Source organism: Podarcis vaucheri (genome assembly GCF_965113315.1).
Source record: "Podarcis vaucheri genome assembly, chromosome: 14".
NCBI lineage: Eukaryota > Metazoa > Chordata > Lepidosauria > Squamata > Lacertidae > Podarcis > Podarcis vaucheri.
The window spans coordinates 41,753,652-41,771,684 of NC_138752.1; the positions used below are offsets into that span (position 1 = coordinate 41,753,652).

Below are 18,033 nucleotides of genomic sequence, written 5' to 3' on the forward strand. Positions count from 1 at the left end.
TTTCCTGCCAGGGCAAGCAAAGGATGTGACCTCACAGAGCCCCATCTCTAGGAATTTACAGGAGAAACTCCATGTGTCTTAACCCTTTGCTTATCTCCCAACATGTGAAATTTTATTTCGGCTGCGACATTATTTCCCAGAATAAGAACGTAAGATGAGTCTGCTAGATCAGGCCAATGGCTCATCCAGATCAGTGTTCTGTTCTCACAGAGGCCACCCAGATCCTTGTGGGAAATCCTTAAGCAAGACCTGAGCACAAGAGAACTCTTCCCTCCTGCGGTTTCCAGCAAGTGGTATTCAGAAGAATTCCTGTCTTTGACTGCAGAGGCAGAGCAGAAGTAGTTCTAGATAAACCTTTTAGAAGAAGGCTTGGAAGGCTTTAAAAGGGACTTAGTCAAACACATGAAGGATAAGGCTATCAATGGCTATTAGCCGTGACGGTTTTGTACTACCTTCAGGTATCAGAGGCAGTGTGCCTCTGAATAACTGTGGCTAGGGATCATGTGTGGAAGAGAATTATTACACTCTGTTTATGGGTGTGCTGGGCCCAGGGGTAACCCAAGTAACGCGGTCCAGGTCCAGTCCTGAATCCAAGGATTCCGCAAGGAGTCAGTCCGACAGGACCAAGGCAGGACACGAGGCAGGAAACCAGGCAAGGTCAGGCACAGGATCACAGGCAGGTTCTGGCAAACAGCAATGTTGTTCCCGCAACCCAGGGCGGGGTCCAACAGCCTTTTATCTCTGTCGGGGTAACAGCCGGTCCTGATCCCCCAGTGACTCACCTCCCTGTCTCACCCGAAGGCGAGCACTCCTCCTGCAAGTACTCAGGTCTCTCCTTCTCTCAGACCTGAGTCTCTGCAGCTCGGGAGATGTCGGTGGGTTACTAGACCCAGAGGCCACCTCAGCCTCTCCTGACCCAACTGGTAGTAGAGCAGCTGCACATGATTGCCCAGCAGAGGGCAACGAGGTAATCCCCGCATCTGGAGCCAGGGCAGGATCAGGCCCCTGACTTGGCCCAGCTGGTGCTTGTTGCAGGGGAACTTGTGTAGACTGGGGCTCTTCAGAATCAGGCCCCAGACTAGGTTCAGATGCCACCTGAGGCAAAGGATCCGGTGCGGACTGAGACTCCTCTGGGTCCCAGGCCATCACAATGGGCATCCTAGAGACATCTGGTCAGCCACTATGAAAACAGTATGCTGATCTAGATGGACCTTTGTTCTGACCCAGTAGAGCTCTTCTTTATGTTCTTATGCTACTGATTCATTTATCTGAGGTTCAGCACACCTGCTTTAACCACCGCATTATCCTCGAATGAGATACCACTTTGCTTGCAGTTTTTCCAAGCAAGGAGACTTTCTGAGTTCTCTGCTCACTTCATTGCCTGCTTCCTTTCTAGGCATTGTTTTCATCCCAGGGACGCCCCAGTTAACAGCCAAAGACATCTCCTACAGGCTACAGGCTTCCAAAGCCAAATGCATCGTGGTCAGCGACACGCTGGCCCCCGCAGTGGACTCAGTCCTGTCCGAATGCAATTTTCTGAAAACCAAGCTTCTTGTGTCCGACAGCAGCAGAGATGGCTGGATGAACTTCAAGGATCTCTTCCAGTAAGTACTGCAATGGACAGAGCATGAAACGAGAGCAACCAATCGCTATGCTCACTCTGCTAAGATGTTCCAGGTATACAACACTTACTCAGTTATAGTTTCCTTTGGAAGAAAGTCACTGAGGACTCAGTGATGTTTTGTAACATTGGTATTTATTTACCAGCTGGGGGTAGGTGGAAGCATAGATAGAACCAAGGGTGGATAACTATCTTCAGGCCTAGGGCCAGATTGACCCACAACAAACCCTTCAGGGGTCATGTGTTAAGGGGGCTGGAGCTGAAGTGAAAAAGTGGGGATAGCCAATTTTATTTCTTTTTTTAAAAAAAGAACTCATTTGGGGGGATCAGTAAGATCACAAAAATCTTTTGACACCACAGCAAGGACTCTTCAGGAGTGGTTAGTTAAAACAATTTTTAAAGGTTGTTGTTTTTTTAATAGACAAATTTGGAAGAGCTTGACAGGCACAGAAATCCTTTTGGCACCACAGTGGGATACCTACGAGAGCACACACTAAAAATATATAATCCATTTTAAATTTATTTAAATGGACAAGTTTGGGGGGTCTTTGGAGCATGCCCAGAAAACGTCTTGGTGACCAAGAAACTTGGATGCTGTACAGCAATCCATTGGATTTGTGCCAAGCTGGTATAGTTTGGGAAGCTTGCCAGGGGGTTTCATTCATGAAATGCATGTTTCACATTGATCCCGTACAATGTCACTGTTTTTAAGAGCAGCACCTGCCAGCCATGACTGTGTTAAGACAACAAGCGACGAGCCCATGATCATCTACTTTACAAGTGGGAGCACGGGGTCTCCCAAAATGGTGGAACATTCCCACTGCAGTTACGGGATTGGATTTACATCAAGCGGCAGGTAACGCCCGTTGACTTCTTTCAAACTCTTGCGGTGGCAAAACAGTGCAACACCATTTTAGATTAGGGTGCAAAGGGCCCTGACAGGATTGGAAAGCTTCAGGTTAAGAGGGAGGCAGGTGGATCAGAAGGATGGGAGGCTCAAGCGGGGACACAGGTGCTGGGTTCTGTCCAACTTTTGGGGGGCAGCAGAAGTATGATGTCATGTGACAGAAGGAGGCCTGATGGGAACTGTCACATCCACGGGAAGGCTTGATGGGGCCCAACGCGGCTCTGGCTAGGCCTGACGGGGCATGGAATATTGACAGGGCCCAGTCCCCTGGTTGAAAATGGGGTGTGTGACTTGGCACCCACCAGCTCCCCCCTAGATGGCACCCCTGGGCCAGGTAAAGCAGCATTGCCCATTACTAAGGTTGTAAGATTTCTGTTCTGGACTGTATTCAGCACTGTCAGCACTGTTTCTCTTGCACTGCAGTTTGGTTTCCCTCCAATACTGTGTTATTTGTCTCACTGTCTGCTACTTAATGCAAGTTATGTAACTTACATAATGTATGTAACTTTGGCTTAACTTGCAAGGTGCTGGTGGGGGAGAACAGAGCAGCAGGCTCAACCAATGGTGCAATTAAAGAGTTTTAGACTTGACTTAGATTATGATGTGTTCCCTGTGGGTCTTCTATTCTGCTAAGTGGCGCCCTAGACTTCCTCCCCAAAGTCTTACCTGTCAGCAGAGACAAAAGCATTGCTGGAGGTGAGGAGTTTTCTCTCTTTGATCCACTCCACTGCCCATATGGACTTTACACTTCTCCACCAGCTCTCCCTGTACCCTCTAAATCAGATGTGCAACATCTCTGCCGAGACATCCTGTAAACTGCTTCCTAGGATCCTGGCTATCAACAGCCAATACAAATGTGTTCTTTCTCACTGAACAGGCACTGGATGAATCTGGCTCCTTCAGATATATTCTGGAATACATCTGACACAGGATGGGTGAAGTCAGCTTGGAGCAGCGTGTTTGCTCCGTGGATCAATGGCTCGTGTGTCTTTGTACATCACCTGTTGAAATTTGAACCCACGGTCATAATAAATGTAAGAATAAAGGCCTGTGGAGTTTAGGTGGGTTGGGGCATGACCAAAGACTGAAATTCAGCTCAAAAAGGAAATATTGGATCATCAGGAACAAGAAGAACAAGAATGACAAACAGGGACACTTGGCCTAGTATATATACCTTAAGCTGGCCCAAGCAAAACACACCCACCACCTGTGATAGGCTGCCTTAATGCTGCAATTAGCGAATCACAACACTGGCCCTATCTCAGCAGCGATTGGCAGCCTGCCAGCTATTAAGAATGTCATTGGAGGGTTTTAGATGTCTTTTGTTATGCAGATGAAGCTCCTGAGCTGCAGGAGGCTTGAAGGCCTAGGCCTGCATTGCATTCATGCAGCCTGGCTTCAGTCTACAATGCCTGCATACATAACATCCTGCATGCAGGTCATAGGTTCACTTTTAAGGAAAGGGTTCAGTTGTAAGGGATGAGCATTTCATGCAAAAAGTTTCAGATTCAAGCTTTGGCAAATATGGAAAAGACTTCAGTCTGAGGATCTCAAGAGCCTCTGCCAGGCTATGTAGCGTCTGTGGACCAGAAATGAGGAACCTCAAGGTCTGGACTCAAATAAAGCCCCCTATGCTTCTAAAGAAGGCCTACCGGACTCCCCCTAGGTCACACACCTTTCCAAGCCACAACCCTCACTGGTCCGGCTTTGCAGACTCCTTGACCACTTTTGCCCAGCTAGAATGTGTCCTTCAACTCTGATAATGCCTCTTGATTCCCTGGGCGGAAGATAGAGAGGGATATGTGAGTGTGTAGAATCTAGAGCTGTGCACTGGGTCCTAAACTGGATCTTTCTGATTCTGGTAGACCTCTTTCAGCTGGATCAGGTTGAGGCAGCATGGGATCACCCCAGATCAGCTCAAGTCCACCCAGAGTGATCTGGGGCTGTCAAAAGAGAGGTCCACCTGGCAGCAAGGAGAAGCTAAGGAGATGGGCAATCAGTCTGTGTACATTGTTACACTGCATACCCATTTTTCTGATGTTTCTAAAGAGAGCTTCTTTTGAAAGTTCCTTCTGACGTCCCACCGAAAGCTACCCTCCTAACGTTGGATCTCACCCTATGCTCCAAAACCAGAATTTGAGGTTGCAATAATGGTTGTACTTCCATTGCCTCCGTTCAGACTCTCAACCGATACCCAATCACGACTTTCTGCACAGCTCCTACTGCATACCGGATGTTGGTTCAGCACGATCTCACCAGGTACTTTCTAATGCATAACTGGAAAGATGAACACAAGAGAAGTGTGATGAGAATTGGATGGGTGGCAAGAGGTTCTTGTCATTTGCTCCAGCTGCTCATCTTTACCACATACGGCTGTAGTTCCTAGTAGATCACTGTCCTTGTTTTGCTAGCCCATGAGCATATTTTGGTGCCGTGCTCTTGCAAGAGCCAAATGACTCGTGCGAGAACACAGCACCACTGCCGAGCTCAGCAGCGGCTGTGCTGAAGGGAGGGGCCATTCTGGGATCTAATCGGAAGCCGGGATGGCTTCTGTAATTCCACGATGTCCCAGGAAAACACTTGAAGGGTATGTGTTTTTACCTTATTCACACTGTAGAATACCTGTGTGGGCAGGTAAGGAAAGATTGTAATTCATTTCTACACTATTGCATTATGGGAGAAAGAGACACTCTTGAGTCATTGCCTGTAGTTTGAGGCTTGGGGTGTTCTTAGGAATGGAGCCTGGCCCATACACCATGGCAAATGTTACGAAAACAGATGCTTAACCTAGTCTATCATTTGAATAATTGCATGACTAGAGAAATTGCATGCTGTTCCCTGCATAATCCATTTGCATAATCAAGTTACGTATAATACCACTGCAAAGTGGTTTATGAAACACAGTCTAATAGAATTCAAGGGATTAGGTGAAAACACCAGCACAAATCCAGCTGGCTATAGCTGGTGCTTCTGTAGCAGGTGTGGGGAACCGACAGCCCTCTAGATGTTTCGGGAACACAACTGGCATCAGCCCCAGTGTCCTGCTCTAGGTGAGTCCCAGGTTGCAGGAAACTTTCCAGATAACCAAGACTGTTGTGGGTATGGGCAGCAGGAACATCCAAGGGCAGCCCAAGGTCCATTTCCAGACAAGCAGTGGTTCCTAGAGGGGCTCAGGCAAGGGTCCATCTGAGCTCCAGTCCAGGGCAGCAGAGATTCAAACAAGAACTCAGACAAGAGGGTAGCCCAAGGTCCAGCTCACCAGCAGCTCAGATAAAGAACAGGTCAAAGGGTGGGTCAAAGTCCAGGTAAGAAAACAGCTAGCTGTAAAAACATTGGCAGGACTATTGTAATAACCTGCAGTTTTTAGAATATAGATATATGAAAATTGATGAATAAAATAATGATTTGATATAATTTAGAATATGCAGGGAATGATGATAAAAAAAATTAATGAACCGCAGAAAGAGGAGGAAGTTGAGTTTTGAAATGTTTGATTTACTGTTAAACTACTATTGAAATGTATGTAAATGAAAACCATAAATATATGAAGAAAACAGATAGCTCTGTGTACAACACAACGTGGTGGTAGCAAGACATTGAGGCGTTAAGTCTGAGATGCCATAACCCCAGCCTGGGCCCTGCTGCAGCCTCTTCGAGATTCTGCAGAGAGACCTACTCAGGAGGAGGGTCCATGAATAAATAGCCCTTTACTCACAAGGAGTCTCCTGCAACCGAGCATTTCTCATGGCTGTGGGGGTCTCGGCCTGCCTCTTGAGGTACCATCACCCCTAGGTCTTGTTCTGCCTCTGCATCCCAGACTGAGCTCCCTTTCTGCAGGGAGGGGGCCCTGCCAGCCTCCCCCAAGGGTCCCAACTCTTCCGTGGATATTGTTCTGGGCTATTCCTGAGTTTCTGGGGCTCCGGATCCTTCTTGGTAGAGGAGTCATCTGGTGAGGGCATGGGACCCAGCAAGCAGAGCCGATGATCAGGGGTGATGGGAGTTGTAGCAACATCTGGTGGGCCAAAGCTCCCTCACCCCTGATCTATAGGATTGCTACTGATGGTTGCCATTTCTTCTCAAGCTGCAAATTCATGAGCCTGAAGCACTGTGTGACAGGAGGGGAACCACTCATCCCAGAAGTGATGGAGCGGTGGAAGGCTCATACGGGGCTGGATATCTATGAAGGCTATGGACAAACAGAAACAGTATGTCTGTCTTTGTTAGTCTTTTGACTGATCTTTTTTAGCCCAAGGGCTGCATTCCATTTTGTCCAATCTTCTGGGGGGTATATTCTAGGGACAAAAGTGGACGGAGCAAGGAATGTAAATCTTTCTTTTTTCCTGGGCGCTAGTTTCTACATGCACCTCTCGATCCCCTTTGCTCCTAGACCAAACCTTGCTTGTCTTAGATTGGTATGCTGTCTTCTCATGCCACAGTGAAAACAATCTCCTCCCTCTCCAAAATCACCCCAAATTTCATTTAGTTGTATTGTGCTCTCTCGATCTCTCTTTCTCTCCTTCTTACAGGTAACAATATGTTCCAATATAAAGGGAATGAAAATCAAACCGGGCTCACTAGGAATGGCTTCTCCACCATATGATGTCCAGGTACAAACTTAAATTTACCAGAATGGTGTCCATCGAAAGGCTTGAAGAAAACAGAGAATAAATATTCTTTATCCTTGTACTTTAATTCCCTATAATTTATCTGTCACCAAGTAAATCCCCATTATTATGAATGGCGGGGAAGTCCTTTGTATGCAAAGTAATTTGCTCTTTTCTCAGCTGTGTCCCAGCTGAGCAGTCCATTTTCCTTGTTCCAAAGAATTGAATGGGAATCAATGAAAACTGATTAGCCCCCTCTTTCTTTATCTAAAGATTCTCAAATGTTTTCCATTTCTCGATAGAATATCATGTACTAGAACTCTGTGAACACACACACACACACACACACACACACAATGCATGCATTATATATACAGTGGTGCCCCGCAAGACGAATGCCTCGCAAGACGAAAAACCCGCTAGATGAAAGGGTTTTTGGTTTTTGATGCACTTCGCAAGATGAATTTCCCTATGGGCTTGCTTCGCAAGACGAAAACGTCTTGCGATTTTTTTCGCTTCCCCCCTTTTTCTAAGCCGCTAAGCCGCTAAGCCGCTAATAGCCTTTTAGCCGCTAAGCCTTTAATAGCCGCTAAACCGCTAATAGCGCTAAGCCACTGAGCCGCTAATAGGGTTGCTTCGCAAGACGAAAAAACCGCTAGATGAAGAGACTCGCGGAATGGATTATTTTCATCTTGCGAGGCACCACTGTATACTATAGAACTTAATGGGGGCCATTGATTACTAAGTCAATCCTCACTTGCATAGTTCAGTTCTCCATGTTCCTACTCTTTCCCATTTCTTCAAGTGTAACAGAACCCTAAGAACAAGCTTTCTCTATTTTTATTTATTCCATAGAACCTAATGGGTGCCACAGAGACCCAAGGATATGCATATGAATATTAAATCAAGGCCAGTCAATTGAAAAAATATGTGCATTTTGGGAAGCTTCCTTCTGTTTTGTTTTTTGTTTTTTTGTTTTTTTTTTGTTTGCTTGTTCCTACAGACTGTAGATGATGAAGGCAATGTACAACCTCCAGGACAAGAAGGGTACATTGCGATCAGGATCAAACCCAAGCGACCATTTTGTCTTTTCTCAGGGTACTTAGTAAGTATTATTTGAGATGATGAAGTGGGCAAACTAAGGAAGGAGAAGAAAATCAACACATAAGACTCTTGCTACATATTCCTGTGTAACTTTTTAAGCCAGGGGGAGGCAAAGCTGTACCCTCCAGATATTGTAGGTCTTCGACTCCTATCAGCCTCAACAGATGTGAGCTGTAATTCAGTAACATATGAAAGGCATCATGTTGCCTGCCCCTGCTCTAATGATGAGTTGTACTTCTCTGTTCTTGCGGGATGGAGATATTTTGGGTTTTTATGTTCATTTTTGTGTAGCGTTTTCTAATAAATAATAATAATAACTCGATTTGGTGTTCCCCAGCAGGTCTGGTGAAAATGTTCACTAACAGCTTCACTTGAGAGAGCCAGTGTGGTGTAGTGGTTAAGAGCGGTAGACTTGTAATCTAGTGAACTGGGTTCGCGTCTCCGCTCCTCCACATGCAGCTGCTGGGTGACCTTCGGCTAGTCACACTTCTCTGAAGTCTCTCAGCCCCACTCACCTCACAGAGTGTTTGTTGTGGGGGAGGAAGGGAAAGGAGAATGTTAGCCGCTTTGAGATTCCTTCAGGTAGTGATAAAGCGGGATATCAAATCCAAACTCTACTTGATCTGGGTTTGCATTTGTAACAGGGTTCGGTTGTGGTAAGGGATGGGGGAAGGGATTTGATCCCATTCACATGTAAAGATGAACCTTCTTCATTTGCACTTCCCAAAACAATACCCAAACTGAAACACAGCCATCCTTTGGAATTTGCACTTTTCTGAATTTTGCAATGTCGTGGAATGTGTACCCAAAAAAAGGGCATATACCAGGGCAAACTGCATAAAATGCATACGTTGGTGGAAATAACTTATCTAGCTGTGTTATATTAGGGGAAATGGCTTTGCAGGACCTCGGTGCAACAGCCCTTTCCCCATTTGTGAATCCCAACAACTGGTATTCACAGTCATGCTGTCTCCGATGGTGGAGATGGAAAATAGCTATCATGGCTAGAATCTATTTGTAACTTCATCATCCATGAATTTGTCTAATCCTCTTTTTAAACCATCCACTCTCCCTTTGCATGGTGGTTTGGTTTAGGGTCTGGTGGAGCGTATGAGAAAATAGAGGCAACAGAGAGGAGGAGGTAGGACCCACTCAGTTAGGGCAGAGGAAGTAACAACATCTGGTCCAAGGACCCTCCAAGATCTGGAGCTGGCCCTGTAATCAACCCAAGAGCCAGTCGCCTTGCTATTTTATCTCGAGGCACCATTACCAAAAGGGACAGATCAGCAGTCATTGGTTGAAATGTTGTCTGGTTGTTGTTGCCAGGATAACCCTGAGAAAACAGCAGCTAGTGAACGTGGCGATTTTTATATCACTGGAGACAGAGCGATTAAAGATGAAGAAGGTTATTTCTTTTTTGTCGGAAGATCAGACGATTTGATTAATTCGGCTGGGTAGGTTTGGTTCAGTTGGCTTTTCCATTTGCTCTGCCACAAAAGGCACGGGACTGACCTCCTTTTCTCTCTTAGGTACCGTATCGGCCCATTTGAAGTGGAGAGCGCCTTGATAGAGCACCCAGCTGTGGTGGAATCGGCTGTGGTCAGCAGCCCAGATCCCGTGAGAGGAGAGGTAACAGAGATTCAGGCAGCCAACACATTCTGCAACACACGATACTCAGCAGCAGAAAGCCACATGCAGTGCGCTTGCTTGGGGAAAGCGTAATAAATCTTGAAACATGACAGCGGTACTGGCAGTACTGCATTTCAGGGATGCTTCTAAGTCGAGGAACTATGAAAATGTTCTCAGTGGGCAAACTCACCTTAGGTCAGCTGGGTACAAATGTAAAGTCGGGGGGGGGGACAGCCCAATGCATTATCTTACCAGGACCACAATGGGGTCTAAATATCTTCCTTTCCCTAGAGATGCTTCCAACCTCCATGAATCCCTAAATCCTGGTCTTCCCTTCCCTCCAAACAGTTATATTTGCTATGCTCTGGCTATGGCCAACACAAAATTAATTTATGAATAATAATAATAATAAAATTTTATTTATATCCCGCCCTCCCCAGCTGAAGCCAGGCTCAGAGCGGCTAACAACAGTAAAAGAATACAACATTCTAAAATCATTTCATTATAAAATCAGTTCAAATCAAATTGATGGCAACCATTGGGCTAGAGTTCTGTGAGGATTGCCAAAGGAGGATTGCCAAAGGAGGCTGTGCCCTGGCCAAAGGCCTGGCGGAACAGCTCTGTCTTGCAGGCCCTGCGGAAAGATGTCAGTCCCGCAGGGCCCTAGTCTCTTGTGACAGAGCTTTCCACCAGATTGGAGCCACAGCCCAAAAAGCCCTGGCCCTGGTTGAGGCCAGCCTAACCTCTCTGTGGCCCAGGACCTCCAAGATGTTTTTGTTTGAAGACCGTAAGGTCCTCCATGGGACATACCAGGAGAGGCGGTCCCATAGGTACGAGGGTCCTAGGCCGTATAGGGCTTTAGAGGTTAAAACCAGCACCTTAAACTTGATCCTGTACTCCACCGGGAGCCAGTGCAGCTGGTATAGCACTGGGTGAATGTGATCTCACAGCGAGGACCCCGTAAGGAGTCTCGCCAAGGCATTCTGCACCTGCTGGAGTTTCTGGGTCAGTCTCAAGGGCAGCCCCACGTAGAGTGAGTTACAATAATCCAATCTGGATCCATCTTGGCCTGTAGTTCTCCAAGTGAGAATCCTTCTGTAGATAAAATGGCACCATCCATGCTCAAGAGTTGGGGCAACAGCAGGCTCAGGGGAACCCCCCAAATTTGCAATATTTAGAGGGGAATTTCCTAAGTGGGGTGAAACTACATGAGAATAGAGCATGCTTAGTGGATGTGAAATGCTGGCTGACTGTAGGGGGACGAGGGGAAGGGGGAATAGAATGGAGTGTCTTTTGCTACACCAAGCACTTAATCACACTGAAACCTACTTTTTCTCTCTGAGTCATTAAAGCACATACAATTGGCATCCTATAGGTGGTGAAAGCCTTTGTCGTCTTGTCACCTGCCTTTTTATCACATGACCCAGAAGAATTAATCAAGGAGCTCCAGGATCATGTGAAAAAGGTGACTGCTCCTTACAAGTATCCTAGAAAGGCAAGTATCTTCCCAGGTCCTAACCAGGAAATGGCAGTGTGTGTTGAGAAGTCAAACTTTGGGAAATCAAGAAGTTGTGTCTCACTTTCCTGTTGGACTGATGTGATATGCGTCCTAGTGGCTTCGTGCTGATCTGGGAGACTTTTCCCTGCTCATGACTCTAGGTACAGGAAGACAGCAATGATTTCACTGGTTCTCTGTATGTGATATTGTTGTAGGAAGAGAGGAAGCGACCTTATCCCAAGTCAGACCAACAGTTCATCTATCAATCTTCTCCCGATTCCTGCAGCCTCTGTTAACTCTGCTTGCTCAGGTCTCCCCTGCCTGCTGCAAACCACAAGAACAGGCTCCGGCAAAAATCACAATGCAGGGAAAACCGGGAAAACAGCCAATGCCTCTACATAGCACCCTCCTTATTTCAGACATCGTGATATATCAGCATATCGAGATGTTTAGCTAATGATATATCGTGATGTTGAAAACCAGATATTGCCCAGCCCTGTCCATGGGTACTAGTCATGGTGGCAGGATCATCCTTCCTTGTGCTTCAGTAGCAACAAGCATCTGAATTACTAGCTGCAAGGGAACAGAGTGATTACGCTCCTGTTCTGCTTGTAGGCTTTCCAGAAGCACCTGGCTGTCACCGTGAGAAAGAAGAGTCTGGACTGCATTGGCTTTCAGTCTGATCCACTAGGGTCCTTAGATCTTCAGAGGCCCTTCTCCAGGTCCCTCATCTGAGGAAGGCTTGGAGGGTAGTGACAAGCGAAAGGGCCTTGTCAGTTGTGGCTATTCAACTGGCTATTCAACAAAGGAGCCAGTGTGGTGTAGTGGTTAAGACTCGTAATCTGGTGAACCGGGTTTGCATCTCTGCTCCTCCACATGCAGCTGCTGGGTGACCTTGGGCTAGTCACACTTCTCTGGTCTCTCAGCCCCACTCACCTCACAGAGTGTTTGTTGTGGGGGAGGAAGGGAAAGGAGACTGTTAGCCACTTTGAGACTCCTTAGGGTAGTGATAAAGCGGGATATCAAATCCAAACTCTTCTTCTTCATCATCATCATCATCATCTGTGGAATGCTGTCTCCAGCAATGTCCATCTGGTGCCTTCACTGACATATTTTCAGTCTCAGGTCAAGCCTTTCCTTTTTCCAGCCAGGCCTTGGGATAACCATGATGCTATCCTTTTCTACCAAAGCTTCCTCCAGCTGTTACAAGAGTTGTTTTGCTAGCTTTGTAAGGTGTAATATATTTATATTAATTTTTGTATGCCTGTTAAGTTGCTTGGAGGCCTTCAAGTAACGAACAAGTCTAATGAATAATAACAATGATTGTAGACTGGAGACGTTTTCAGGGGGGAGATGTTGTTGTTGTTGTTGGCTGGAAGAAGCCATTAACTTGACACTTCCACTCACATGAAAAGCACTAAACTCTTGTGAGCCGTGGTAATGTGACTGCGATAAATGACGTCAATGTCTTTTACTTTTCTAGGTCGAGTTTGTCCAAGAGCTGCCAAAGACAGCTGCAGGGAAAATGCGAAGGAACGTTTTACGGAAAAGAGAGTGGGGGACTGTCTAGCTTCAGAAGGGCATTTGCATATACAGAATCGCCCTGCAATCAGCTGTTCACTCTGACGATGGAGAGTTTCCCCATCTTGCCTTCATACCCTAATCTATTGCTAAGCTCTGATATCTCAAGCAAAGGGATTCACGCTGTCCAGCAACAATAACTATACTTTCTCCTAAGTTTGCTTCTCTTCATATGAATATCTTGACATTCCACCATTCTTCTTAGCTTTACCTTTTCGGCATGACTTTCTGTGCCAAAATACCAGCATGCTTTCTTAGCAAGCCAACTGTTTTGAAAAGGCACAAGCCTTAAAATGAGCAGAGAGTGTCACTTCACAACTCTTCATAGCATGGACCCATGAAAAAGATGGGCAAATTGCCATGTGAAGCTCCTGTGATTTTCCAGGTTGTCGGGCTGCAAATTGATTTTTTTTCTAGACCCAAATAACATGGAAATGAGCATGAAACTTACACTACATTCCATTCCTTTAGTTCTCCAGAACTGCCTTTCTACATCTTGTGAAAGCTCAAATATAATGTGCAAAATTGCAGTGAGAATGCAGGCCTTTGTTGCCACAGTGAACCTGCAATACATCAGGAATTCTTCACCGTTACATGTTTATTATTATTATTTCCTGTGGCCCTTCAGATGAAGTTGGTGGATTCCATCTCCCATCCATCACAAGACAGCATGGCTAATGGTTAGAAATTATGGGAGCTGTAGTCCAGCAACTTCTGGAGAGACCCAGCTATGTAGAATGCAATGGATGTGTAGTTTGCTACAGCTTGCAGTTCTTCAGCTCATTCTAGCGATGGGCAAATTTGTTCATTCTGGTTTCTAGTTTTTCCAATCTTAAATCGGTTTCTAGATTAGTTTGTCTTAGTCTGCGCAAAAATCCATAGGCATTCCTGCCGGCATTTCTCCTAATAGATGCATTTTTGTATGCAACACTACCTAATTTATAGATTTTTGCAAACAATTTCCCATAACATCACAAATTTTGGGGTATTATTTTCATGTGCGCACTTCTAGGTGCATCTATGTACACATTCTTTGGTTGGAAAACTTCATTGCAAAATTCAGTAAAATGTGGATTTTAAAGGAGAGCTGCATCCCCCCCCCCCCAATGTATTGGTTTGGGAAGTGCAAATCTGGTAAGTTTGTATTAAAATATGAACTGAACTAATCTCTATCCCATCCCCAAGTCATTCATATATTTCCCTTCCTTTGTGTTGCTGAGGAGCATGGTTGCACATGGCTGTAAAGCAAGATGAGCTCCGCAACCACAGAGTCGTCTGTGACTGGACTTAACTGTCAATGGTCCTTTAGTAAAGGACCCCTGGATGGTTAAGTCCAGTCAAAGGCGACTATGGGGTTGCGGCACTCATCTCGCTTTCAGGCCGAGGGAGCAGGCGTTTGTCCATAGACAGCTTTCTGGATCATGTGGCCAGCATGCCTAAACCGCTTCTGGCACAACGGGACACCGTGATGGAAACCAGAGTGCACGGAATGCCATTTACCTTCCATTCACAGCAGTACTTATTTATCTACTTGCACTGGCATACTTTCGAATTGCTAGGTTGGCAGGAGCTGGGACAGAGCAACGGGAGCTCACCCTCTCGTGCTGATTTGAACCACTGACCTTCCGATCAGCAAGCCCAAGAGGCTCAGTGGTTTAGACCACAGCTCCACCTGCTCCCTTAACACTCATCTAATCAACATACAGCTGGCCCATCCCTTTGTTACATCTCAGTAATTTAACCAAATGCAGCCAGAGAAGACAAGACACCACACCACTGAATGCCAAAGTTCATGGTGACATCAGAGCAAATCTGTCGCTGTTGCAAAATACCCTTGCCCAGTGCCATAGGCTGTGATCCTTCTCATCGTATATACATATATTGAAGAACATTAGTTCTTTGCACAGTTTTGCAGAAACACTTGGGTCGGAAATGCCACATAGCCTGTGTATATTTCCCTTGCATTCTGCCAGCCATAATTTTATAAGACATTAATGTACACGAAACTTTTATGTTATGCTGCCCACTGTGCAACATGTTTGCAGAGCTGACCTTTGCATTTCTTCAAAGGAAAGAGTTTTTTGATTGTACCAAATAAATAATCACTGGAAATAAAGGTGTTTTCACTCTTTTTTTTGGGGGGGGAATAGTTATTAAAGTTTACACAATACAACAAAAGAAACAAACTAATAAAGAAAAGAAACGAAAGAAGGAAGGAAGCAAGGGAGAGAGGGAGGGAGGGAGGGAGGGAGGGAGGGAGGGAAAAAGAAACTATTAGACCCTCCCTCAACACTATATCTTAAATTTCATCCCCTACAAAGAAAGGGGTTTTCTCATTCCTTAAACACATGTGAAATATCTGAAAGAACGCTTCCTCCCCTATTGACCAGCCCAGGAATTAAGATCATCAAAGGAGATCTTCCTGGTGGTGCCACCACTCTCAGAGGTTCAAAGTGGGTCTTTAGTTAGAGGGCCTTCTCAGTGATGGCACCAAGAATACGAAACTACCTCCTCACAAAGATACATGTGGCACCAGCTCTTTACAGGTCTCAATGGTTGCTGAAGACAGAGCTCTTTAACCTGTCCTTCAAAAACTGAAGAGATTATTTCAGTGTCCTCCCTGTAATATGTTCTATGGGTTATTGATTTTGGAGTTGTATTTTGGGAGGGAAGGGATTATGGTTAACAGTAACTAGTTTGCTTGTGTTTTTATATGCAGTAATCTGCCTGGAACCTTCTTTTGAAGGCATTATGCAAATTCTAAGATGTCAAAAACCAATAAAATAAATTTAATAAATACCCAGGATGGACACACATACAGAGGTATGTAAACCATTTTCTGAAATGGTGCAGGAAAGCAATCCCAAAGCCATTTTGACTCTCTTAAATGACCCCAAATATTTCTCTGCTGTAGAAGGACGTATCTGGGGGAGAATAACTTTCCAAATAGTTATTTTTCACTTGTAAATCCTGTAAATAAATAAACTGCTTGGAATGAAACCTCTGCAAATCCGGTTTGGCAAGTATCTGTTAAGCAGGAGATGTAAAATGGAGATGTAATATGGACAATGCTTCTTTGAAACACATATTTTTAACAATGTCCCACGCTAAGTTTTGGGAGAAAGAGTTGCATTGTATAAATAACACGTTACGGAGGAATTTAAGATTTTCAAATGTGAACATTCTTTTGAACTATATACCTATTGTATGGAAAGTGAAAACGGAACAGTGAAAACGGATTCTACGTGCCATAATGGTGGCTAAGAAATTGATATTGATGAACTGGAGGAATAGAGATATGATTCCCCTTAATCAACGGCTTGACAATATGACAGCATTAGCAACATATGAACAGACTGCGTATAGACACAGACTTTCTTTGGATGGATATAATGATATATGAAATGACTTTACACAGACTATATTAAGTTATTGATAAAGATATTTGTACTAGGCTAATAAGACTATACACATCTGTATACAACATACGGAAATGTAATTGAGTGTTTTTCTTTTATTTCTATTTTCATTCATGTTTTTCCTTTTTCTTTTTCATCACTCTTTTTATAAACGAAATTCTTCTAATAAAATACTAATTTAAAAAAGCAGAGCAAACTGTCAATAGAGCATCTTCTGTGTATCAGTAGGTACAAATTTGTGAAAGGGAATCAGGAACTAAGCTTTTTACCTAGGGTTGCCATATTTCAAAAGGTAAAAAGTAGGACACTCCGAAATTTGATGTGCTTTTTGGGCCAAACCCCAAACGCCCCCCCTCCAAAAAAGATTTCTCTATTGACTTGCCTACGCCACCACCTCTCGGAAATTCCTCCCGGACGTCAATTCCACCTTTGAAGTCCCAGTAATGTCCAGATCTATGGCAGCCCTAATTTACCTTTTCAAAAGGATGACCCAGACTGGTCAAGATAGGGCAATCAACAAACGTTATCAGATATCTTCACAGACGTGAGACAAGCTACACTCTCAAATTTATGTTGTAGACCACCTCTTTCTGTGACACGTGTATGATGCTTTTGGGGTGGTCCTGGGCTAAGGAGCTGGGCAGTTTGTAAAGTCTTTAAAAGGTTTTGCACACTTTTGTTCTGGGTCCTCACCTCCTGGGCGGGGTGGATTCTGTTGCAATAGAATAATAAAGATCTGCCATGCTTTCACTAGATCCTACCTTAGCTCATTCTTCTCTGACCGATAACAACCTTGGGGGACTCTGAATCCCTTAATGTAAAAGCCCTCCCCCCCCTTAATTTCCCTATTTTCTGGTAACAAAGAGCAGGCAAATCATCCATTTTACCTTTTCCCAATATCTCTGTACTCATTGTATCCTTGTTATATGGAAGGCAGAATAACTAATCATTCTCTGCTGTGGTTTCAGGAGGATTTCAGACTCACTTCAAATGTTAAGCTGATCAGACCACAAATACTCATGCTTTGGATGTTCCTAAATTTCAAACAGCTGAAAATTCAGAGCAGGCATTTAGGTTTGCAGTGAAAACACCTAGCCATCCAGAAATGAAAATAATATAGGTAGTACAGTGGTACCTTGGTTTACAGCTATACAGTGGTACCTCGGGTTAAGAACTTAATTTGTTCTGGAGGTCCGTTCCTAACCTGAAACTGTTCTTAACCTGAGGTACCACTTTAGCTAATGGGGCCTCCCGCTGCCACCGCGCCACTGGAGCACGATTTCTGTTCTCATCCTGAAGCAAAGTTCTTAATCCAAGGTACTGTTTCTGGGTTAGTGGAGTCTAAAAGGCGGTTGTAATCCAAAAAAAGGTTGCAAACTGGGACACGCACTTCTGGGTTTGACATGTTTGTAATCCAAAACATATGCAAACCAAGATGTATGCAAACCAAGGTACCACCATATAATAATAGTTTGCAGCTGAGTGCTCAATGTACTTCACAGCCAGTTAGTGCAGATGATACCCAATTAGAATTGTAGCCTTAGAAGGGACCCTGAAGATCATCTGATCCCACCCCCTGCAATGCAAGAATATGCAGCTGTTCCATACAGGGATCGAACCTGCAAGCTGGGCATTGTCAGCATCACACTCTAACCAACTGAGCTATCCAA

The 18,033-nt window shown here is 44.9% G+C and overlaps 1 protein-coding gene across 4 annotated transcripts in view; it reads left to right on the forward strand.

The window, feature by feature from the left end:
- Nucleotides 1–15,060, forward strand: part of ACSM5 (acyl-CoA synthetase medium chain family member 5) — a 35,556-nt gene extending 20,496 nt beyond the window's left edge. For all 4 annotated transcript variants that reach the window (XM_082200106.1, XM_082200108.1, XM_082200109.1 and 1 more), the window contains exons 4-14: nt 1,397–1,604; nt 2,334–2,477; nt 3,406–3,562; nt 4,708–4,787; nt 6,610–6,733; nt 7,055–7,135; nt 8,136–8,237; nt 9,563–9,690; nt 9,766–9,865; nt 11,241–11,360; nt 12,847–15,060. In XM_082200106.1, coding sequence (XP_082056232.1) covers nt 1,397–1,604; nt 2,334–2,477; nt 3,406–3,562; nt 4,708–4,787; nt 6,610–6,733; nt 7,055–7,135; nt 8,136–8,237; nt 9,563–9,690; nt 9,766–9,865; nt 11,241–11,360; nt 12,847–12,933 — 1,331 coding nt within the window. In that variant the 3' untranslated portion in view covers nt 12,934–15,060. The remainder of the gene's footprint in view (nt 1–1,396; nt 1,605–2,333; nt 2,478–3,405; nt 3,563–4,707; nt 4,788–6,609; nt 6,734–7,054; nt 7,136–8,135; nt 8,238–9,562; nt 9,691–9,765; nt 9,866–11,240; nt 11,361–12,846) is intronic.
- The last annotated feature ends 2,973 nt before the right edge of the window (nt 15,061–18,033 follow it).